The sequence below is a fragment of the Tyto alba genome, unplaced genomic scaffold (genome assembly GCF_018691265.1).
Source record: "Tyto alba isolate M040663 unplaced genomic scaffold, T.alba_DEE_v4.0 Super-Scaffold_44, whole genome shotgun sequence".
Lineage (NCBI taxonomy): Eukaryota > Metazoa > Chordata > Aves > Strigiformes > Tytonidae > Tyto > Tyto alba.
The window spans coordinates 3,792,449-3,815,525 of NW_024881320.1; the positions used below are offsets into that span (position 1 = coordinate 3,792,449).

General features: G+C 39.8%; 3 protein-coding genes across 5 annotated transcripts; all 3 read right to left on the reverse strand.

Moving 5' to 3' along the window:
* Positions 1–517: 517 nt before the first annotated feature.
* ANAPC7 (anaphase promoting complex subunit 7) lies at positions 518–10,634 on the reverse strand. 3 transcript variants are annotated; one of them, XM_042805540.1, is made up of 11 exons: positions 10,406–10,634; positions 9,484–9,568; positions 8,869–8,988; positions 6,952–7,063; positions 6,549–6,702; positions 6,308–6,450; positions 5,930–6,047; positions 5,304–5,500; positions 3,794–4,018; positions 3,217–3,367; positions 518–2,357 (listed from the first exon to the last, which is right to left on the reverse strand). In XM_042805540.1, the coding sequence occupies exons 1-11, from the start codon at positions 10,504–10,506 to the stop codon at positions 2,168–2,170; spliced, it is 1,596 nt and encodes a 531-aa protein (XP_042661474.1). In that variant the 5' UTR covers positions 10,507–10,634; the 3' UTR covers positions 518–2,167. The 3 variants fall into 3 exon arrangements, with proteins under 3 accessions (XP_042661474.1, XP_032864290.1, XP_032864291.1); XM_033008399.2 differs by having other exon boundaries at positions 9,382–9,568; XM_033008400.2 differs by lacking the exon at positions 10,406–10,634 and having other exon boundaries at positions 9,480–9,568.
* Positions 10,635–11,756: 1,122 nt separating this feature from the next.
* ARPC3 (actin related protein 2/3 complex subunit 3) lies at positions 11,757–16,985 on the reverse strand. The gene is made up of 7 exons (XM_033008386.2): positions 16,843–16,985; positions 15,648–15,747; positions 14,489–14,565; positions 14,139–14,207; positions 13,726–13,852; positions 13,090–13,184; positions 11,757–12,286 (listed from the first exon to the last, which is right to left on the reverse strand). The coding sequence occupies exons 1-7, from the start codon at positions 16,846–16,848 to the stop codon at positions 12,224–12,226; spliced, it is 537 nt and encodes a 178-aa protein (XP_032864277.1). The 5' UTR covers positions 16,849–16,985; the 3' UTR covers positions 11,757–12,223.
* Positions 16,986–18,733: 1,748 nt separating this feature from the next.
* GPN3 (GPN-loop GTPase 3) lies at positions 18,734–23,063 on the reverse strand. Its single transcript, XM_033008302.2, has 8 exons — positions 22,938–23,063; positions 22,732–22,840; positions 22,467–22,634; positions 21,894–22,018; positions 21,088–21,203; positions 20,337–20,433; positions 19,592–19,720; positions 18,734–18,840 (listed from the first exon to the last, which is right to left on the reverse strand). The coding sequence occupies exons 1-8, from the start codon at positions 22,983–22,985 to the stop codon at positions 18,778–18,780; spliced, it is 855 nt and encodes a 284-aa protein (XP_032864193.1). The 5' UTR covers positions 22,986–23,063; the 3' UTR covers positions 18,734–18,777.
* Between the last annotated feature and the right edge of the window lie 14 nt (positions 23,064–23,077).

The window sequence follows — 23,077 nt, forward strand, 5'->3', positions numbered from 1 at the left end:
TTTTACTAAAACTGTAGTTCTTTGATTTCCTGTTCTATGTAAATGTTTCAGAGAAACGCATAAGGCCAGTGGTTTCCATCTGCAATTACTGACCTGTTTAAAGAAATCATTACAATAAAATGGCTGAGCAGCTTGCAAAATATACATCACATACCTCATATACTACTCTCATTAAAATTAAATGCATCCTTTCCTTATCAAGAACTCCCTTCTTTCATCCACAGAGGTTTGGAATACAACTAGGAAGCTAATGAAGCTACCCGGCTTTCAGATGCAGAATACAATCTGATGAATGCTCAAGTGAGGAGAAAACAAAGCAGGGTTTAAAAAATAAAAGAGAGCTGCTTTGCAGTTGCTTGTACATGTGTATTTCTTTCTGTTATGAAAGACATGCAATGAGCTGAAATCTATACCATTGCTGTGTGATGCAGTGAATAAACAAATTCTTTATAAAAGAACAGGATCAGGCTTCTCATCCACCACAATGCAATTAACAGAATGTTTGCTCTAACTGAAATACAGCCATTTGGTATATTTGTTTAATGGAAGAGCAGTAACAGCTTATGCCAATTCAATCACCAAGACAGCAGCAGAGGCTTTTCTGTTCTTCCCATATAGTCTTCAAACAACCATAATTCAATTTGATATTTTGGAAAGTCTAAAGCCCACAAAATTCCAGAGAGAACAGATACACAGCTATTCTCTTAAATGGATAAAGTATTAGACTCCTCCTTTGTAAGATGTAACATACCAAAATAAACTATAATAGAAGTAATCATCTCCCTATTCTTTCTGTTGGGCATTTTTCTAATTGATATAACGCACATCAAAGAGAGATATATTTTACCCTGATCTGCATTATACTTCTGCAACTAGGGAGAAGCTTATTTTCCATGTTGTTATTTGTATGGAATAGCCATTCTTCCTCCAACTGATACTCAAAACTATTTTTTAGCTTTGTAAAAAAAAAAGCCTGTGTGCTCCAGCATACCTGTGGTAACACAATACGTATAAATGGAATTAATTTGCAAATATAAAGATCAAAATACATGTTTTAGTAAAGAGTAAAGAAATCAGGACTCTAAGAAAAATAAGAGCAAGAAGTAATTCCTCCACCCACACACCAAGCCCACACAACTGAAACGGTTTCTAGATTACACAAAGCAGCTCACCCTTGAAACACTGATGTTGAGAATTTGTATGTGAAGCAATGCAACTTTGCTTCAAAAGGTGAGGGAGAACACATTAGTTCAAATATTACCTGACAGAAAAAATTAAGTGTATAAACATGACAAAACGAAGACAATATGTATATTTGCATAATTTAACATTTCTACAGCAATGCAAGTGAAGAGGAATGAATACTTTTTATATCATTTTAAATGTCAGTGCTGTATACAGAATGTGAAGTGCTTTGAGTCACCGCTGTAAAACCTTTTAGTAGCATACTGAAATAAAACTAAACTGCACTTAAAAATAAATGTCCATGCACAGACTTTAAGTGATTACAGGGTTTAGTAAGGATTGATGAAATGACTGTAATTCCCCAACACTGGCTCAATTCTGTACACATAGAAATCAGTCACCTACAAAACCGTCCATAAGTCAAAAGTTGCCTGGTGTACCAAACTTCTCCTTTATAGCATATGTAATGCCTTATAAAAAGACAAATTAATTCAAACACTGCAAGAGAAAAGTGCTGCTTTCAGCCACACCCAAGCAACTCCTCCAGACATCACCAGGAGCGCGAGCCCAAATGGTAGCATACAAACAAGAGAGGAAGACCTTTCCACAAAGGAGTACAAACTACTGTATTTACAAATTGATCAAGCACACTTAGCCCTGGACAGAATTTAAACATTGTTTTTATCATAAACAACAAGCTTACTACACATTTCAGATTCTAATGCTTTTAGTTTTAGCAGGAATTTTTTGAAATGAAAGTTGCAAATAACCTCCAATACAGTTAGTCCCTTACACTTAATAAATAAGAAGCATCAAGAATCTTCATGGCCTTGAGATGCATAGAACTATTAAATGCTTTCAGAGTCCATTACAAAAAAAAAAAAAAGTCCTTTGTTACTGCAAAAATCATAGTTTATGTTCTTCAAAGAATGGCCCTAGTGGCATGTTCAAGTGCCAAAACAAGCAGCAGTACGACAGGCCATTACTGCATACCAAACCACTGTTCTTGATCTGCCCACTGAGCTGCTTCACTGTCACTGCCTTCCAAGTCCCCCTCTTCTCCACTTCCCTCCATATCATCCACATCTTCTTCCTGGGTTGCATCTGTTGGACTTTCCTCTTTTTCCATTTTCTGCATTCCTTCTAGTGACTTCTGATCATTTGGATCCAAACTGAGGAAAATAAGAAAAGGAAAGCATTGTCCCAGAACTTTTTTCCCCCCTGCATTTGTGTCCTTATTGTCAAGAAAAAAAAAAAAAAAAAATCTCATCTTCCTGTCTGCCCTTCCTTTTTAACATCATCAAGAAGTTCAATTTAGTTGATGATGCAACTTCACCTCAGGCTGACCATAACACAGTATTAAATCTTTATATAAAACAATTTTGATCCCCAAGAATGCACTTACCTAAACATCACACTCTTCCAGGAAACTTAGTCAGCTCTTCCTGACAATAATAATTACAAAGTAACATGAAACCAGTAAAAATTTAAATTACTATGACTAAATATATTATATGCAAGCAAAAAACAGCTGACCCATTTAAGCGATATAAGTTTATAGTGGACATAATGTGCTAGATTTAAGATAAATTTAACTTGTTGAAATCAAAACATGGTAAGATCCTAAAATAACATTTAGGTTACGCTAAATTGAATAACACCATTTAAACTGACTTAACTGATTTTCATATAGGACCTAGTGGTCCAAAGGAATGGATCCTAAGGTGCCTGACTATGCAGTAATTAACAACTATAAATTAATCCATGACTTAATCCTTTCACTTGTCATCAAATCGCATGCCTACTGACACATTTAGCATTAATGCAGTCCTTAAATGTTGCACTTTTCAGTTCAAAGCCTTATGACCAAGTAATTAATTTACAGGATGTCATTTGCATGTTTTTGTTTTAAGGGAGAATGATATAAAGCTACCTCCGATGCATATCCTAAACAATTAGTGGCTCAACTTTTTACTTACTCAAGTTATTGGTTCTTATAAATATATGACAATCTCAAAGTCTCTGCTTTACCTCAGGGCGATGCTGTACTGGTCCATTGCTTCCTGATATTCATTGACAGCTACAAGAAAGTCTCCCAGTATTCGATGCAGAACGCAGTCACTCTGATTGGCCAGCGCATTCCTCAGCAAAGCAATTCCATCTTCATACTTTTGTTCTCTACCTGTTTATATGCAAAACTACAGTTTTAATTAATAGTTTAGATACATCTATAAAAAGTCAGTGTACACAAAGAGCATTCACAAGACTATTTCTTCCTTCAGAACTGTCAGCATAAGGAATAGCAGTGAGATACTTTTTGCAAAGATGAACTCTGAACAATGGCTTTTTATTGCAGTAACTGCAACACTCATGATTACATATACTTTGCAGTCAAAACATTTTGTTTGCAATAGTTGTAAGTGCTGGTGTAATATCAGTTGCTAGATGCAATTAACTCCTGTTATTTTTCCTTCAGGATAGAACTGATAAATGCCTGGGCTGTAACACCACTGTTACATTCTTCGCATCAGTGAGGCTGCAGAACACTCTTCCATGTGAAAGAGTATGCTTTAAATAAGTCAACATGAGAAAAGAGAAAAGAACTTACTAAGAAGTTCTGCTTTCTTTACCACAGCTTTAATGTAATCAGGCCTTTGTGTCAGCGCTTTGTCCAATAATGTTTTTGCTTTTTCCTGAGTGACTGGGTCCTCAAGACAGACTGTTGCTAACAGAGTGAGTGTCTGTGCATTTGCTCCCAGAGTTTTATACACATTATTTGCCATAACCATAGCTTCACGGATACTGTTGGATGCTAGGTAACATTCGATGAGACCTGATGATATAAAAAGGAAAACATTTCAATTTTTGAGTTAGCACTACAGACACTCAACCCTCAGGTATTTGCACTTAGTAGCACTCAGACTCCAAACAACTAACACTCCAATGAGCAAATACAAATTGCAATTGAGAAAGTGACTCTATACCCAGCATTCGTTAAAAGATACCAAAGAAATTTGCAGATAAGAAAACTTGGACACAAATATTAAAATGGCACAGAGTTCTATAGGGAAACTAAGACAAAGGTAGGAGACGGATGACCATCTCCCAGGACCAATATCTGCAAAAGACTAAGTTGTGACAGGTTACACATTTCTTCCTTGATTACAAGAGAAGCAAAACTATTCAAGCAAATATAAAACTGCATTACAGTATTTCTAAACGCATGCTTTTCACTTTAGCAGGGATTCTACAGCACTGTGCCCACCACAAAGAGCAAGATATGGAACTGGAGCAGCCATGAGAATCAAATTAGCACTCTCCATTTTGAATAAATTAAAAAGTAAAAAAACAAAACAAAATAAAATTTCATTGCTGGGTGTTACAGCATAATCAGCTTGGTTTTATTTAACCAATAATTGCATAGAAGATAGACAAGTACCACTGAAAAAAAACCTGAGAACCAGGGAATCCTAAGAAAATAGACCATAGAACACATCACCATATTACAAACTGGTGCAGGATTTAACACCTCTCATACAATTCTTTTGTATATTTTCATAAGCCTGCATTTCAACATATCTGTTCTACAGATACTTGACTTCATCACTTTTATTTATGGGCACGTACTAAAAAAAAAAAGCGTAAGACTAAGTACACATAATTTAAGATTTTTGTCCAATTCTCGTACTGAGATATTAAATACTTCACCCGGGCTCTTCACAACTCACTATTTACATGAAGCTGCTGTTGACATCAACAAGATTAAGTATGACAAAATTATGACAAAACCAAGCTCCCAGTGGAATTAACCACACAGTTAGCACCATCATCCAAAAGTGATCTGCTCTCAACACCCGAGTGTATTTATATCCAGATTAAACAAAACAACAAGAAAAGCCCTTTTTGAAAATCATTCTTACACATACATGCATTGCTTAGTATCCCTCATCTGACCGCTTCTACCAGAGGTTTATAGGTCTACAGGTAGTAATAATTCATTTACTAGAAAGTCAGCAGGAGAAAAGAACTCTTGTCTATTCCCTTGCCTAATCCTCATCATGACACCAACTTTCACACTGAAGCAATGCTGTACATGTGAGTAGCTTCCCTTCACTCACCCTCATAGCAATCCAGCCTGCAAGGTGCAAGACGTATAGCTTCACGGAAGTGTATAATCGCTTCCTGTACTCGGCCCATATTCCTAAGAGCAGCTCCTTTCAGCAGAAGAGCTTGAACACTGTTACTATTAAGCTGGATAGCTTTTGCTCCTAAATATAAGGCACGGGAGTATCGTTTACTGTAGAAACTATGACACCTATGGAAAGACAAGAGGGACTGTAAACATGTACTGTCTGTGGTACCTATGTACATTCACAGAGGTTTAAAAGCAGAAAGAAAGAAAAAAAAAATTAAAGGCAACTGTTGAACTTCTGCATATATTCTTAACTTCAAATGCAAGGGAAAAAAAACTCTTCAGGAGTTTAGAAAAAAGCAGTATGAATATTAACTGTTACAGCTATTTAATACATCATTGTTACTGCACAGGTGCGGTAACTCTAATAGGTTTAAACATACAGAAAACAACCAAAATAGATATTTATGGATAGCTAATTTAAGTTACCCCGAGAACAGAACAGATAGGATAGAAAAGCATCCAAACAAAAAAGCTGAATCCACTGTATCAATTGTTATCCACCACATGCAACAAATCAAGAGTTGAGGTAAGAAAGGAAAGAAAACTTACCCAGATACCACCCAGGGTTCTGCATGTTGGTCAGAAATATTGAAGAGACGGCAGCCCAAGTTCTCCACATCTTCTAGTCGCCCTTCACGTGCCAATAAATAACCATATACATCCATTCCTGAAGAGAAACATTTGAAGATCAATCATCAAGAAATGGAAAGTTCATTCACAAGAAAAAACAAACACACAAACATCTCCTTCAAACTATGCAACTACCAGTAACTGTTCAAGATATACAGCCTCTGAATGTAAATTCTGAATTGAAAGCCAGGTGCAATATACAATAGTCCATTGCATGCTTGATTGCATGTAGCTGCTACTCTAATGCTCCTCATGAGATCATTACACTAGGTGAACTGTCTTTTAGGATTTACTCACCTTTTATTAGGTAAGGATCCAACATTTGTGCTTGTTCAAATTTTAGAATAGAATTTTTATTATCTCCAGCTCTGAAATACAGGTCTGCTAAGCTCCCCAGTAAGTCTACATTATCCCTCAGCAATGACTTTTTCTCTAAAGAGCTTTAAGAGAAAAAAATGCCTGTTATTTGTATAATGACATTTTACATTAAAAAGTATTAATATATTATTTGATTACATCATGCTCTTTGAACTCTTACCAAATGGTATTTATTGCTCTTGTGTTATCTCCAGTATGCACAAAAGCATATGCCTTGATCCACACAGAAAGCCAATCCAAGTTAGGAATACTCTGAATTACGTTGATTGTCATAGAGGCCACTTCCGCACCTTTCACCGACAGTGAGAGCAAGCCTATTCAGAACAGTATACACAGCAATTTCAGCCACCATGAACTGCTTTTAATACAAATTAATTGTCTGGAGACCAGAAACTCCATCCCTTGACAAGCAAAACCAAGCAGCTTCTTACAATACTTTTTTAGAATTTGCATAACATAGGAATTAGATATTACATGCAAATGAAAGACAGTTACCTAGTCCCAAGCATAATTCAAATTATAATACTGTTTAATGCTGAAATACTAAGTGTGCAGACACCTACCTAGTATGGCATCAAGTGCTAAAGGGCACTGTCTCAGTACTTCTTTGTAGCTCGTAACAGATGAGCGTTCTTGACCTGCTTTCTTGTATAGATTTGCCAACATCATATTGATCTACAAGCAATAGAAACGTTGGTAGAGTCAAGGATGAGAAAGGAGAAATCCTCACCAAGAAAAGGTCACAACTTTGTCTTCAAGCATGTCTGCCTCCCTCCCTCCTGTTCTGGGCAGAAGACAAAATTACCTGCTCTTCTTCTGAGAACACTGTAATGTATCATATAGTACAAAATTAAAATTGTTGAGTCTAAAGATAAAATTTATGCTCTTCTGTATTTGCATAGTGCATCTTGAAATCTCAGTGTCTTGCATATATGAAGTTAAAAGATGGGAAAGCATTTAGATGTGATGCAAAGAGGGACCTGTATATACATTACATTAGCCTTCTTTCAGTTGATCTCTCCATATCAATGGACGTCTTTGAGAAAATTAGCTTAGGAAGCCAGAAAAAATTTCCATTTAGCTTCTGAAAGAAGTCATGATTGATGAAAGAACATAAATTATTTGTGCTCTACGAAACACTAGTAGCTGATTTCTGCCACACTACTTTATTTCACTAGTGTGTCTAGGTAAAAAGTTTTCTTTTCTCAATCTTGTCTTCTTTTTTTGTTCTGCAAGTTAGTATTTAAACAGAATACTTTGATGTTACTAGAGTCTCAGCCATGTACACTGTTAGCACAATACAGGAAAACTGTTAACATAAAACATAAGTTGATTGACCTGATCTGTTAACCTTTTCAGCCCTTACGACATAACAGAGCCATCAAGCAAAGACTCAACATATTTGGCACTGCAGACCATAATAGGATCTAAATATTTAACATTATCTAAACTGTTACTAAAAAGGATGAAAAGATTTTAAAAGGTGGAGCATTGGCATTCCTTCTACTTGCCAAAGTCTTCACCCTCTCAAGAATCTTACATTGCTCAAACTATACAAAAAGATATGAAGTGTCATTCCATACACATTCTGAGTCAATAATATATTAAAACCCTTGCTCAGTTTGAGCAATCACAATTTAGCAAGTTATGTTGACTGGCTAATGATGAAAACTCCACAGAACAGTCAACCTTGTGAGACAGTAAGGCTACAAGTCTCTTCTTCAGCTACAGCAGGTGACAGCATGCCTTTCCTCTCCAGTGATAAATAGCTCCTCCACAGAGACTAGGACTCCACTTTGTGGTTATAGCCAGGAAAAGTACATCAATTTAAACAATTGCTTTGGCTCTCACACTTACATGTTTGACTCAGAACTGCAGAAAATTATTCAGTCAGGTATGTGGTCATCACTCACTAACTTAGGGAAACTCAGCTGTTTGCGATCACATAAATTTATCTCCTGGTAGATGCTTTTGTTAAGACCAACCATTATTCTTTGCCCTATGGAAACTATTCATGACAACATGTAAAGAACTATCAAATGTATGATATAGATTCTCAGCCTTATGTATAGATATACAAATACTTCACAGACTTTTGGAATTAAAATAAATAGTGTTTCTTCATCCTTGTACACAAGCAAAATTTTGTACCTGCCATGTGCAGTACTGAAGAGTTAACCAGGTAATTCACAAAAATTAATAAAGATGCACACAAATGTTTAGCTCTTTACTTTTTTTTGAATTCTTTATAACAGAGGGAATACAAAATTTGTCTGATTTTAAAGAAAAGATGCCAAATAAACTAAGCTAATTTAAGCATTTAGGACATTTTTCCAAATGACATTTAACTAATACAAAAACAAATACCAAGACACAGTGACATTATACCTATAGGCTACGTTATTTTTTGACCAGGTACTGGCCTACAGAGTCAAGATATGCTGACCAAAGACTTGTGACAACAGTCTGCCAGAACTAACCTTTGGGGTCCTCTGTCTGGAAGGAATGCCATCAAGAATAGCAATGGCATCTTTATCTTGCTTCAGCATTGTATAACATTCAGCCATTTTATATTTCACTTCAATTTCAGATGGTAAACACTGAAATAAAAAACAAACTTTAAAGTACAATGCTGTTTTAGTCAAGTAAAAAAAAAAACTGAGTAAGGTTTCCTCATTAAATGCTTACACTACGCTGACAAAATCTAGTGCAAGGAAGTTAACAATGCAACCTACTGCTAGCTCCTGTCACTTCTGTCTTCAAATAAAAAGCATGAACTACACATACAAAAAAAAACCCCTCATGTTCAAGACCATATTAAGCTTTGCATTAGAAAACATAACACTAATATTTTCAAAACTAATTAGCCTTAAATGTCAGGTTTATTTGACATAATAAATCCCCAATCTAATGCTATGATATTGAGTCAGTAACGTTAACAGTAAGGTGGAACATGAACATTTCATGCAGCACATTAGTCAGTTTTTAAATACCTGGCTTTGGGGAGTTGAGGCAGCATTCCCAGTAGAAGGTCTTACTTTAGAAGTTTTACTTAATGCTTTTTTCTGCTGCAAGGCCATTGTATACTTACTTACAGCATTTCTATATTCCTTATCATGGAAGAGAGAGTCTGCATGATACACAAGGAGCTGGTATTTCTGAGATGGTGAAAACAGTTCCCTAGAAGAAATGCAAACAGAAAGGCTGAGATCAGCTAACTGCATAAGAATGAAAACTTTACAGATCAGAAGTATTTGTAGTTTTAGTTTTTTTGACTTCCAACTTCCAACTGTTGCTGTTTCTTTACTGCATTAGAAGGGTCCTTAAGTAACAGATACTACCTCCTCACAAAGGTGTTATCTTGCCGATTTATTTTATCTGTATACAAACAAATGTAATAGCCTCTCCTGACATCTCACCAGTAACAACAGCTAATGTTTAGCTGCTTTCCAAAACAGAGCAGCCCCCCACCCTCACCATAACAAACCACATGGCGTCAACCTCCATTAAAGCACATTTTGTTTGAATGGACACAAGCTTACAAGGCAATCCACCTCCTTGTACAGCTATCCTCGTCCTAATTCACATGTTTCTACGTTTTACAAACCCCCTTTATAACACTTCCAGTATGTTTGCACAAGTTAAGGTTTCAGAATAGGATTTTGGCTTCAATTAGTACCTCAAAACCCATCTAAAATGTAAAACGATACCTCAGAAGGAAGACCTGTGAAATAAAGTCAGGGGAAGAGCTGTGACCTACACAGGGCGCCCTTAGAAGGAGAAAAACGCTCCACCTCTACCAGGACGCTTGTGTTGTACCATGTAACCCGAAGAGGGTTGAAGCCTGGACAGAGGCGCGCTGCCAGAGCCGGGCTTCACCTCCTCAGGGCCACGGCCAGGAGCCCGGCGGGAGGAAGAGCTCTAAAAGCGAGCCGGCCTCCTTCCCTGCCCATAAGACACACCCCGCCACCCTGCGAGGTACCGCCGGGCCTGTCAGCCCGCCGCCGGGCCACTCACGGGTTATTGCCGCTCATCGTGAGGAGAAGCCCGCTGAGGAGCCGCACGTTAGAGTGGAGCCCGGCGGACGCCATCTCTCGTACGTGCTCCACCACGCTCATGCTGGCAGCGGGAAGGACGCGGAGCGGAAGGGACGGAAGGACGGACAGACGGTCGGACAGCAAAGAGCTGGGCAATGCCGTCGCCGCCCGCCGGCACTCCAAAATGGCGCCACCGACGGGGGCCTCGCACGCCGCCTGCTTGGGGGCGCCCGCCACATTGCCTTCACGGCGGACGTGCGGCCCGACAGGCGTGAGGTCGGCCAGCCCCGCGCCGCTTCAGGGCCCTGGCAGCCCCGCGCCTGCGCAGTAACGGGAGGGGAACGAGCGGCGGGCAGGGCTGAGGGAGCGGCTGGTTTTAACGTGGGGGTCCCTTGCCTCAGTGTCATGTTGTGGAAGAGACACACTTCTTGTGTCTGTACTGTACTTTAGCCTGGTCTTTCTTCTCCTCAGACCATTATCTGCTGGTTGCAGCAGCTATATGTGACCGGTATCTCAGAGATAAGGAAGCTCTTGCCTATAAAAATAGGTAACTGAGGAGAAAAACCCTTCAAAGCCTAAATTTCTTCTGGGCCACAACCAGGGGAAACACCTCACTAGGGCCACCGTCAAGGCACAGACTGAAAGGATACCTGAATCATATTTCCCCACCCTTTACTACAAAAAGGATGTAAAACATGGCTACCCTACTACCACAAATCACGTCAGTAGGAGCTTTCAGTTTGAAGACGCCATCCCTGCTGTCTAGAGACAAATACACCTCAACAGACGAGCAACAAAGTATTACCTGACTTCAAGTAACAAGTGTGTTGGTGCTGTATGGTGACAGCAAAACAACTACTGCCACAAAATAAAGAGTCAATTCGGAAAAAAAACGAACTTGGATTTGCAGTTCTTCAAGAAGCCATCTGACTGATCAAAGCAGACACAATTTTTGCCAGTATTGTGTGACTGTTGTGTTTGGCTGAATCTGCCATCACAAAGGCAGACTAAACTGTATGTACTCTGCCTACCTTGCCCTGTGAGGGCACTTTAGTACAATGGAGCACTGCTCTGCAAAAGACCTGCTAAATAACCAGGTACATTGCTATAAACTACAGCCCCTGTATTGATCTCATTTTCAGTGGGAGTGATTCACCTGATTACCATTACACAATAATGATGTTTTTTTCACAAAAAAAAAAAAAAAAAACAACAACAAAAAAAGAAAACCCCACAAAAACAAAACAAAACAAAACAAAACAAAACAAAACAAAACAACCAAACTCTGATTTCTTTGAAGGCTATCTGTAAGAGATAAAGTAGTTACCACATTAATTACAAGCTAAGTTTATTGAAAACAAGGTAAAAATCACTGCACTCGACAACACAGCATGAGAGGAGTGTTTTCCCTGGACATACGATACCAAGACTCTAGCCAGTAGAGCAATTACACAGCTCCCCCTGCCCCACAGACAAGCCCATTTTTTCTCTTAAATACAAGCCCTGTTTTAAATGATAGCTCTAGCCACTGATACTAAAAGCAGCTTCCACCTGAAACAGCATGTTAGAAATCACTTATTAAGCACCAGCTTAATAATATTTGCTTACATTACTCAAATTATTTTTTCGCTTTCCCTCCCTTTATCCCTCATTGATTGGTTTGTGGGTTTTTGTTTTTGTTTTTTTTTTTCTTCATAAAGTACTTAATTCTTCCTTGGTACAAAATGTATCCAAAACAAAGGCAAAATACCTAAACACCTGGATGTGGAAATGTTTAATGTTGTTGTACTTTGCCTCTTCACTGCCCAGGACCTGACAGACTCTTGTTCATGAACTGTCTCTTCACAAAGCAGATCCACCACTGCAGAAGGAAGTACAAAGTCAGAAAATACTCAAAAGCAGTTTTCATGCAATAAACAAAATAGTGACTTCTAAGTATTCATCCTCTAACAAATAACAAATGTCAAGGCTCCGGTTTTGCATATACAGTTTTCCACCTTGGTTTCTACTGAAATGTAGGTGAACAAGAGGACAGGAAAGGACCCAATGAATTTATAACACAAGACTCTGAAGGTGGGACATTCTACTTCTATTATTTTATTTTTACTGTTTATTCCAATATAATCATAAATAAGGGAAGCATCGGAAAGCTATGCCTTTGAAACTAAATTAGCCTAAATAATTTCAATATTAAATGCAGTCACATTTGCACATGAAACATATGAACAGTCAGGAGGCAAGTCATTCATTGATTAGCTCGTTTTTTAATCTGAGTATGAGGCAAAATGGTCTACTTCAAAGAAGCTATCAAATCAGAACTGCGTGGGAAGATAAACAGCATCTCTCATGCCTCTGAATTTGCATTTGAAAACCTAGCCCACAGCAGATGTGCAATACTTTGAAGAGTTGAACCAGACACCACTTATTACTGCCCTGCTTTTTAAAATAACCCAAATTGGCATTCACTGTCTTACCACATTACAGATTAAATTTATTGATAACTTGCAGCCTGCTATTTCACAAGCCTTGTAAAACAGAGGAAGCTTGTGCCAAAGTTACCCATACCTGATGCCTCACCCCATCATCTCACTTCTCTCCACACATTTCTGAAAAAAACACATCACACCTCTCATCAAATCTGTGATGATTGCACTGAACTCTTACCTTACTAGGCTTGTCACTTTGAGGATCAAATACTTTTTCACAAAGGCGAAGACCCGTTTCTTGCCTCAGCTGCTGCAGGTAGGCCCTCATCACCTCTGAAACACAGCACAGGAAAAAACTGCAAACTGAGGCAGCACCAAGTCAAATTAAATTTAACAGGGAAGCATCAGGTATCACTGCTTAAAGCAGAAAGTGACACATCTGCAGGTTCTTGTTGGCTGGCTGAGTTGGTTTGCTCAATATACAGCGATACTTGGGATTTTTATGATATTTGTACCAATAAAAAGGATCATCCAAATTGTTTTCTTCACACAGCTACCTCTGTTCATTATTGTGGGCTTCCCATTCTGCCAGTGCAGCAGCTGGCTTGGGCACCATTACAGGGTTTAGCTAGTGATTATGTTGATGCAAAAGGCAGACTCAGACCCCTATTAATTTGTTCTGTTGGATCTGTGGATCCAGGGGAGTCACTAGGCCCCTGAAGACAGAAAATCCAGCTTCTGCTTCCCTCAGAAGACAGAACTGCAGATTTAGAAGATTCAGCTTTAATGGTAATTTTACTAATTGCAGTCACAAAAATGCATCTAGTAAAGTATGAACCCAAAGAAGCCTTCAGAGGTCCTGGATTAGCCTTACCTTCCTCCTGCTTGTTGGCAGGTTTGGCATAAATGGCATTAAGTGGAAAGCCAGGCTCCCCGGGGATTGGGAAGTTAGTGATTCCTAGTGTGTACATTTCTTTCTCTCCTTGGCCTTTGGAGTTACACTGGAAGAACCAGGCAAACAATGGATTAACAGTTGTAAACCAAAGCTGATGGAACATTAGACCCAAATATTTTACCAATCTGTAACACACAAAAACTCATCAAGAACAGCACACAACATATCTTTAGAGATCCACAGCCTTGAAGTATCTGTGACTCTGACAACTGGAACTGGGGTGAACAGGATTACTTGTGCCACTGGGAGGAGAATATCAATAAATCCTTTCCTGAGTATGATCCCCAGAACAGACTCAGTTTTCATCCTGCATAGAAATTCACTTTTGTTACCTTTTGCAGCTTTTTCAGGCACTCAGAAATGTAGAGGGTTACATAGATCAGCGTTCTGTCAGCCTCATTCTGCAAAACAAGAGCAAGCACAGAGCCCAACAACTCTCAGATTAAGGGAGACTATGGAACTGATAAAAGTTTGAAACAGGAGTAAGTTCAAGCCATTTTGGCCTGCAATTTCCCCATGAGAGAGGGACTTTCAATTCATTGCATTTTTCCAACTTAATTTTTAAAGTGGGAGGAAGGGGAGTTTTTGTTATCTAGTAGAATTATTTCATTGAAAATAGATTTATATTCACAGCACCAACCCTCCAAAGAAGTACTACATTCACAGTATCACAAAAAATTACCTTGATTTCATAATTTTTGAAGAAAACATTAGCTTTGAAGTAGTAGATGGCTTCATCTATAATATCTGTGTCCTTAGCTAACAAAAAAGAAATACAGAGTTAAACAGTGCACCATTATACTACATTTGGTGGTAACTTTTACTCACTGAAATACATAAATAAGGATTATTGCAAAGGCAAAACCTTGGTATTTACAAAAAGCAGAAGACAGCACTATGTAATAGAAAACAGTCATTGCTGTGTGAAACACTGGTGTGCTCAAACCATAATATTAAGCTTCCTTAATTAAATTCCTCCCTTCTTTTCTCCTCATGATTTCTCACTTCACAAAAGGCAGCAATTCAGCAGTTCCCCATTTTTCTACTAGTTGAGTAACTCACCACCGTTTTAGCAGCACAGAAGTCTTCTCAGGACACAAAAATGTTTTTGCAGAAAGGACAACACCACAATCAGACAAACTTCATTATCTTCATCAAAAAAAGGGAAGGTAAGCAGAACACATAGTGGCAAGCTTACTTGTGACTTTCACCTGTTTTTGCTATCATCCGAGACTGCTTACATCTAGAAAGATTTCCTTTCTCAAATTGAACTGCTACACTACCAGGGCTTAACCTGCCTGGGAACTGCTACTTCACGTACTGAAGGGGAATCCGTACCAGGCTGCCTGCAGACTCTGCTGGGATGCCCGTAACTCCATTTAAATTTCTGAAGCCCCCTACCCTGAAGTTCTGCCTATCCTGCTCCTTGTCCTTCCGAGCAGCAGAGTATCTTAATCTGCAGACCCAAGACCTAACTTCTCCGTAGCTAAACCTCCACTTCCTCTGACAGCAGAGGGTTTACACCACCACGTCCTCCCCAAAACCTACCGAAGAGCACAGTGAGACACAGGAAGAAGCACGAGAATTTTAACCATAGGCTTTATGTACTGAAACAACTGCTTTAGCTGGAGCACAGTGCATATTTAGCTGTGCACAATTTTTTCTACAATTTGCACAACTTAAGTATTTGAAAACATTTTTTCCTCCTCTATAAACTGCAAAGTACTCAACTTCCAACCTGTGAGTTCTCTTGTCGCTCTTGCTAGGGCTGGATTGGAGCAAACCATGAGATGATGATGAGCTATATACAGGCGGGTTTTCAGAGATTATTAAAAACTTACTTTCCCGAGGTGCTGGGCCTTTGAACTGGCTTCTGATGGGTAACAGTGCCATGTTCCCAATTAGCTTGGTGTCAGAGTCCATTAAAGTTGAGTGGTAAGCCTACAGATGGGGGGGAAGGCTGGTTATTAATGCTGCTGAAAATAGACATTTTCGTGTCCGATCATGTTCCCCTGTGTCTTCATCAAACAGGAGTCAGTGTCTAGTTCATTAGTGATGCTTCCAGCAATTTTTTCTTGCACAGACAATTGCTGTTTTCTAATTAGGCCCAGATCTTTGTGCCATTCTGGTGAAGATCGTGAAAGCATTGTCACTGGCACCATTTACAGTCATGGTGGTGGGAGACAGGATAAAATTGGCATGGCTGGTCTGCAGGCATTGCTTCATCCCTGGGCTGCCTAACCCCATTCTGTACAGTCCTGGGGGGTAACAGCCCTGCTCTCCTGCCTAAGTCATGGAGCACTGCATAGTTCATTGAAAGTTAGTTGGTCATTACAAAATATTTTTATCTAATACTATTAGCTAGACATGGAAATAAAATAGAGTCAATAAAGCCAGGCTTAACACATACCCACACACTTGAAAAAAGACCCTTCTGTGCACTCTAAAAATGGTCTAAGTAAAAAAAAAAATAAATTTTTCTGCATATGACAGATTTTTCCTGGGAAATTTAACAACTGGTGAGATTAGGTTTAAGCACTTCCCAGGCATTCCCACTACACCGTGCCAGGCCACTGGGAAGCCTTCACCCCCTCACAGCCGAGGTTTTGCGGGGGGGAAAGGGGGATGCAGTTGGAGGGGAGGTAAACAGAAAAGCAGTTTATTTCAAGCAGAGGAAAGTGGAGTGAACAAAACCAGAACGAAGCACAGCTTTTACCACCTTCTCCCTCGCTGGAGCCGGGGGCTGCCACCCTCCCGACTGCGGGTAGATCCCTGGCAGGAGGAGGAAGAGGAAGAGGAGGGCGCTGGCCTTGCAGCAGCCTCCCATAAACAGCGATCCCCTGCTCTCAGCAGAGCTCCCCGCAGCTGTAACGCCTTTTCTCCCCCACGGAGCTGCCCACGGCCAGACCCCGGCAGCAGAGCCCCTTTCCCCCAACCCAGGGTCGCTCCCGCCCTGCCCGGCCTGCCCCCCGCCGCCCCAAACCCTCCTCCCCTGGCCTCCCGCCTCGCCAAGCGCCGGGTGCGCAGCCCCCTCACCGGCATCTTGAAGGGCAGGACGCAAATTCGGTGGGGCCGGGCAGGAGGGGAGCTGAGAGAAACTGGCCAAGCAAAGCTTCCTCCTCAGCCTGCGCTGCAGGAAATGAGGCAGCAGAGGCGGTGCGAGGAGGGGAAGCGGGAGCGGAGGCCCGCAGCCCGCACCGCCCCACAGGCACCGCTCCTGCAGGGGAGCCGCCAGCGCGGAGAGGGTGCTTTCAAAGCACGCGATGATGGGGACTTGTTTGCTTTCCCCCCCTCCGTGAAGTTGCCCCTCCGCCTTTGCTGTGGCTGGCGCTGCAAGTAACCCCCCCTCCTCAGTCCCGCCGTGCCACCCTTCTCCTTTCCAGCCACCCTGACATCTTGTGTCCTCGCTAGCAGAGGTGAGCTCATGTCCCCAGCGAAGGTCAGCGCTTGACAAGAGCCCGGGTGGGGATGCTTTGCTCGCAGCTGTTTTTATCCCCTGCGCGTTTGCAGCGCTCCTGGGCATCGTTGCTCAGACCCGACGTGCAAAGCGCGGCCGGCCGCGCAGGGCATTCGGTATCAGGAAGCACCAAACGAGTCCAACCATGTTGTATTTGGAGGGATGTGGTATTTTAGGATGCATGTTCCTGTTAGCTATGAAGCCGTCACCTTTTGTGTGACCCAGCATGCTCAATTTATTCCCTGGTAAATGGCTCATGGCATGAGTCAGGAATTAAAAAATGAGATTTGGAAGGCAAGTCAGTGTAATCTAACTGCAGGGCTGGGGTTTGTCCTTTCCACATGCCACAAACATGACTCGTCCCAAGGATGTGCCAGTGCAGAGGTGAGTTAAGCCACCAAAGTTTTCCCAATGTTTGCATGCTTCAATTCAGCCAGATCAGGTCCTGCCATGCTGTGATTTGCTCCGTGTGGGCATAAAGACTTGCTCCATCATGAGGTTAACCTACACCATAACTATTAAAACACAAATATATTCAGGGCTTTTGGCCCCACGTTTTAAAGCTCTGAAGAGCTGATTTTTTTTCACCTCTTCCTGGTGACTGCAACGAGTATCTCAAAACCCAAGTCTCAGCATTCACTAATTACCTGGAGCTAGGGAGTAAGGTTTTAGAAATGCTGAGTATCATGAGATATTGTAGAGGTCATAAGGCTGGCAGTTTTTGGAAATCTGGCTTTGAAAAAACACTTTAATAACTTTTAGGTGACATTGAGCAATAGTTCTTTATTCAGGGAAAAATAGCAGCTTAATTGTGTTAGTTAACGAAGATTTTGGCAAGTTTCTAACGTGATTGCACAAGACCATCACTGAATTCTATTTAAGCTGATTTATTTTCTTTTAAGTGTTATGCTGTGCTAAAGATGTTATTGATGTATAAACCACTTAAAGCCACATGCAAGTTGTACAAAAAGCAGCCTTAAGGCAGCTTAAAATCTGGGCTCTTCCAAAGGGAATGTAAAACACTCATGTTCTTCAAGAAGGGTGAGAGACCACACACTGACCAGATGTCCCTTTGAAGTTGCCAGTTGTCTCTTTGTCTAATTCAGGTTTCAGTTCATGAAGTACAATTTTCACCCCTTAGAACAATTTCTTTCTCTCAGCTAACAAACTAACTACTCAGTACAGGAGATAAATATTTATTACAACATATTATTTGGCTTTGTCTCTTTTGGAAATCACTAGATTTTTTTTAAGCACTACTATGCTTAAATGAGATATAAAAGTTCCTCACATGTAGATGTATGTACTAATGCTAGTCTATGTATTTTATAACACACATGCATAAGAATAAAAAATGTTTATTAAAATAGTTATGAGGTCATATAGCTCACTTCACTATAAATATTAGTTATCTTACAGATAAAACATTAAGTATATTTGTGTAGGGGTGGATTTTTTTTTTCCTTTTTGTAACACAAGCAAAGTATTTCCTCCCATTTTTGAACATCCATTTTTTATTCATCTACATGATCTTGAAAGTATTCATCCACAAGAGCAGATTTATCTTCTTCACATTCCTGCCAAAAAGAAAACAAAAAAGAAAAAACACGACTTTTCCCTAGTGGCTATTATACATTGTCTGTTCTGTGATGTTTTATTTTAGAAACAACAGCAGGAACGACGTCTAATACGATTCCATAAGACATGTAGCAAAACTTTCTAAAAACCAATTTGTTTCTAAAGCTATCAAAATTGTATAGGTCAAAATCTAGATCCAGGTATTCTGTATACTTAAAAAGTACAAAAGTGATTTTAAAAATGGAATTAAAAGCACTGGACTTGTTCCTTTGGATTTATGAGCTGAATAATAAAACTAGACAGGGCTTGGAACAGATTTTAACACAACAGTCTCCTATCATGTATTTTACATGACAGAATATATTCCTAGTCTGTATCTCATATGCAACACATAGGTTCAACACAGGAATTGTGAGGGGAGTTTGAACAGTCATGTAGGAAGAAATCATAGTGATCTTAATAGCCCTTTCTGACCTCTGAAGTTTAAAATGCCATTATTTTTAAAAAACAAAGCATTACTTCTAAATGCAACCATTTGATCAGTCTGCATATGCAAGATAATATTAAAGAACTTCACTTTTAAATTGTAAATGAAGATGATGTAAACATTGTCCCTAAAAGACTAAACATGGCTTATTTTGAACCATACTAAGATAATAATGTATTGGCAAGGCAAAGAACATATTTAGACTACAACTTGTATTATGGGCCCATTTTTAATTTTTCATCCTATCATTGGAAGTACATTACCTTTGGTTCTTTAAATTCAAGATCTTCTCCATACTGAATGGTAAAGTCTATGTGCTGCAGAACTATGTTTATACTTTCCTCATCAGAGCGATCGAAAGGTAGAAATCGAACCATACCATAGTCATCAATCTAGAGAAAGGATTAACAGACATTAGTAAGAAAATGCAGTAAGCTAGTTCTCAACCACTCTAAGCCACTTAAACCAAACTCATGTATTCCTCGTCTGGACTGCTAAAATAACTTTTAAAGCCACACTGCAAACCAATGGCAATTCCCCATGTGGAACACCTGGCTATCAGTCCTAAGTTCTTCATACTAGGAAAACACATTTTCCAAAATTGCTAAGAGAACAGAATTCACAGAAAAATTTATTGGCTACAATCCAAATGTCAGTATAAAGAATCTTATGTTAATCTGAAAAAGTCAAAAACTGAGTTAAAATACGCAAAAAGTAAAATGCTCAAGTGCCCAAGAATCTTTTAGATCCTGGCTCTGTAAGTCTGGTAAATAAATACAATGTTTTATTTATATATTATATAATGTATTATAATTATTATATAGTATATATTATATAAATATTTATATAATATATAAATATATATTATATAATTATTTATAGAGTATATATTATATAATTATTTATATAGTATATAATGTATTATATAATGAAGTCAGCAACCATACAGTATGGTTTATAAATACAGAACTGAATTTAAGGGTACCAGTTAAAAAGCAATATACCTACCAATCCACATATAGATTTAGTCAGTTTTTTAAACATTTTACTTTTCAATATATTTGTAGAATCTTCAATCATAGAATACATATCTGGATCCAAGTACCTGAGAGAAATAAAATCATCATTAACATCAAAAAAATCCTTAGCCACAAAGCAAATGAGTCATTGTGCTTTTATACAGCTACCAAAGCCATCTACCACTCTGTGATCTGAACGAACTAACTCCGTATCAGGAGAACTTAAAATGTTTAAAAATAGTTTTTCTAAGTATTTGAATATCTCAGATTACGACTGCTAGCAGAAACAACTTAAGTGGTTTTTATTTTTGCTAATATACTTGTACACTCAAGAAAGCTTTGAGGAAGACCACAGGGAAAAACTTTAATTTTCTCACAAATGTAAAAGTAACACATAAGTAATTCAGTATGTTCAGTATCAGAAAACTGATAGGATCACCTCTGGTTTAGGTTTTGAAGTACAGTACCCTGGAAGGTCATTCAGAATGACTTAAGTTATTAAAGATAATTATTTACAGAAAAATCCAGATATATGTACAAACATGGAGCTAGCCTTTTGACTCCAACTGAATTGTAAGCATCCCATCCAGACATTTAAAGACAATGTTCAATATTAAAAAAAAGCATCTTCTCCCATTTGAAAAGAGTATGTTTTAATTGTGGGAAACATTAGTCTGAATTTTGAGTGAAGTTTACCCCAAGATATTACACTACAAAGTAAGGAATTTTTTTGATCTTACTTTTCTATCTCTTTCTTGGCTTTCTTGCTCAGCAAATCCATTTTGGTCATGATGTTAATCTGTGGAATCTCTAAAGATATCATTGCACTGAGTGCTGCCAGAATTCCAGAGATAAACTTTAAGGAATAGGAAAAACAATGTAGTTAAGTTCAGAAAAACACAACACCAACATGCAGGACGCTCAATCACAGACCAAATCTAGTCAATAAATATATGAAATATGGACACAAAGCCACATGAGGAGTCATTCTTTCTGCTGGAAAAGGGGGGTGCTGCATATCCCATCTGCCATCCCATTTCCCAAGTCTCAAATCTGGATCTGCTGCTGAAAAGAACATTAAGAAAACCCAAAGCCCTTCTTGGGATTCTTACTGCTAGATGAGGAAAATGGCCTGCTCTCTCGACAGATCCGAAAAAGCTCTCATAGAATTACAGAATTTAAGTTGGAAGGGACTTTTAGAGGTTATCTGTTCCATACCACTACTCAAAGCAGAGCCAGTTTCAAAGATCAGATTGCTCAGGGGTTTTGCCCAACCAAGTTTTGAGTAACTCCGTAAACGCATACTACAGAATCTCTCTGTGCCCCTCTTCCAGTCTGACCATTCCTACAATGCAGGATTTTTTTCTTTATATCCAACTGGAATTTTCTTTGCTGCAACCTGTGTCTGAGGCAGCTGAAGAGAACAATCAGATCTCCCCAAGCTTAGCACTCTTGCCTCTGGGCTAAACAAACCCACCTCCCTAAATTGCTCAGATTTCTTCTTTTTTATCAGGATGAACTTTTACAACAGATTTCAGATGAGTACCTTGAAAGATTCCACCATAAACTGAGAATCCACAAGAAAAACTCCACAGACGCGGAATTCCCACTGCTGAAGCTGCTCCACCAGCTGTTTCATCACTGGCAGATGTGTATAGAGTTCGATCTGACCTAGGGCACACTTAGGATATTAGTATGCAGAACTGTGAAGCTAACAGGAAGATTTATCAGTTATATATATATGGGCATTGCACTTAGTATAAATAAAAGCAGATAAAGAAAGCATCCTTTTTTTCAGTCAACTCTGGCAGTATTTGGATGAATTTATACCAGAGAAGTGGAAAGAAATAGAAGGGGGTTTGCCTCCCTTGTCCTCCAATTAGTGTTAGTTAGCAGTCAACATAGTGTTCCCACACCATGTGATGCTATCAGAAGTCAGTGCAGGCACCCAAATTATCCTGGGACCGAGTTTGCTTCTGAAACATCTGAAAGTGACTCTGACAACTGTAAATAATGCAAAAAAACCCTGTGAATGATTATGACCAAGGGGGGGAAAAAAAGTACTGCACATTCTATATTGCGTATGAAGAACGATAACAAAACACAAACATCTGTTTACCTGGGCAATCAAACAATATATAGTCATCTTCCACATGCCCAAGGCTTTCCTCTAGCCAGTTAAAGTTATTGGCAAAGTATTCCATGCAAAACACCAAGCCGCCATTGGGACCAAACCTTAAGGATTCATCTTCCATGACGTCGTCCACTTCTATTAACTCCCGAATGTCTGGAACAAGAGACACGCGAGGCGGGGCGAGTTGTTCAGCTCCCAGGTAGTGCCCGGCGGTCGCCGTACGCGGCCTCCCGCGGCTGCCGGCCCTCACCTGCCATGACGGGGTAACCGAAAAGCTCTGCCGCCGGGTCCAGGTTGACCACCTGGACGGCGCGGCCCAGCGCCTCGCAGTGCTGTAGCATGGTGGCGCAGTACGTGCTCTGCAAGGCGCACACACACACATATATACACACACGCCGTCAGGGACGCGTTACTCCTGCTGACAGTCGCCTCCCCGCTCCCGCCCGCTCGCCTCACCTTCCCGCTGCCCGCTGGGCCCATCACCAGCTGCGCGTACCGGGGCATGGCGGCGGATGGGCCTCTCCCGCTGCAGCGGGGACTGGTCGCTGCGGCGGCCCGTAGCCCACCTGGTCACGTGCCGCGGGCAGACCAATGGC

Coding starts and splice junctions, on each gene's coding strand:
- ANAPC7 (XM_033008399.2), bottom strand. CDS start 10,506: ATGAGCGTGGTGGAGCACGTACGAGAGATGGCGTCCGCCGGGCTCCAC. Junction 9,569..10,405: donor ACGATGAGCGGCAATAACCC/GTGAGTGGCCCG, acceptor CATTTCTTCTAG/GGAACTGTTTTCACCATCTC. Junction 5,501..5,929: donor GAACCCTGGGTGGTATCTGG/GTAAGTTTTCTT, acceptor GTCTTTCCATAG/GTGTCATAGTTTCTACAGTA.
- ARPC3 (XM_033008386.2), bottom strand. Junction 13,853..14,138: donor GCCTGAAAAAGCTGCAAAAG/GTAACAAAAGTG, acceptor TGGTTCTTCCAG/TGTAACTCCAAAGGCCAAGG. Junction 12,287..13,089: donor AAAGTGACAAGCCTAGTAAG/GTAAGAGTTCAG, acceptor TTCCTTCTGCAG/TGGTGGATCTGCTTTGTGAA.
- GPN3 (XM_033008302.2), bottom strand. CDS start 22,985: ATGCCCCGGTACGCGCAGCTGGTGATGGGCCCAGCGGGCAGCGGGAAG. Junction 20,434..21,087: donor GCCAAGAAAGAGATAGAAAA/GTAAGATCAAAA, acceptor TATTTCTCTCAG/GTACTTGGATCCAGATATGT. Junction 19,721..20,336: donor CTAAATCTATATGTGGATTG/GTAGGTATATTG, acceptor TCCTTTCTCTAG/ATTGATGACTATGGTATGGT.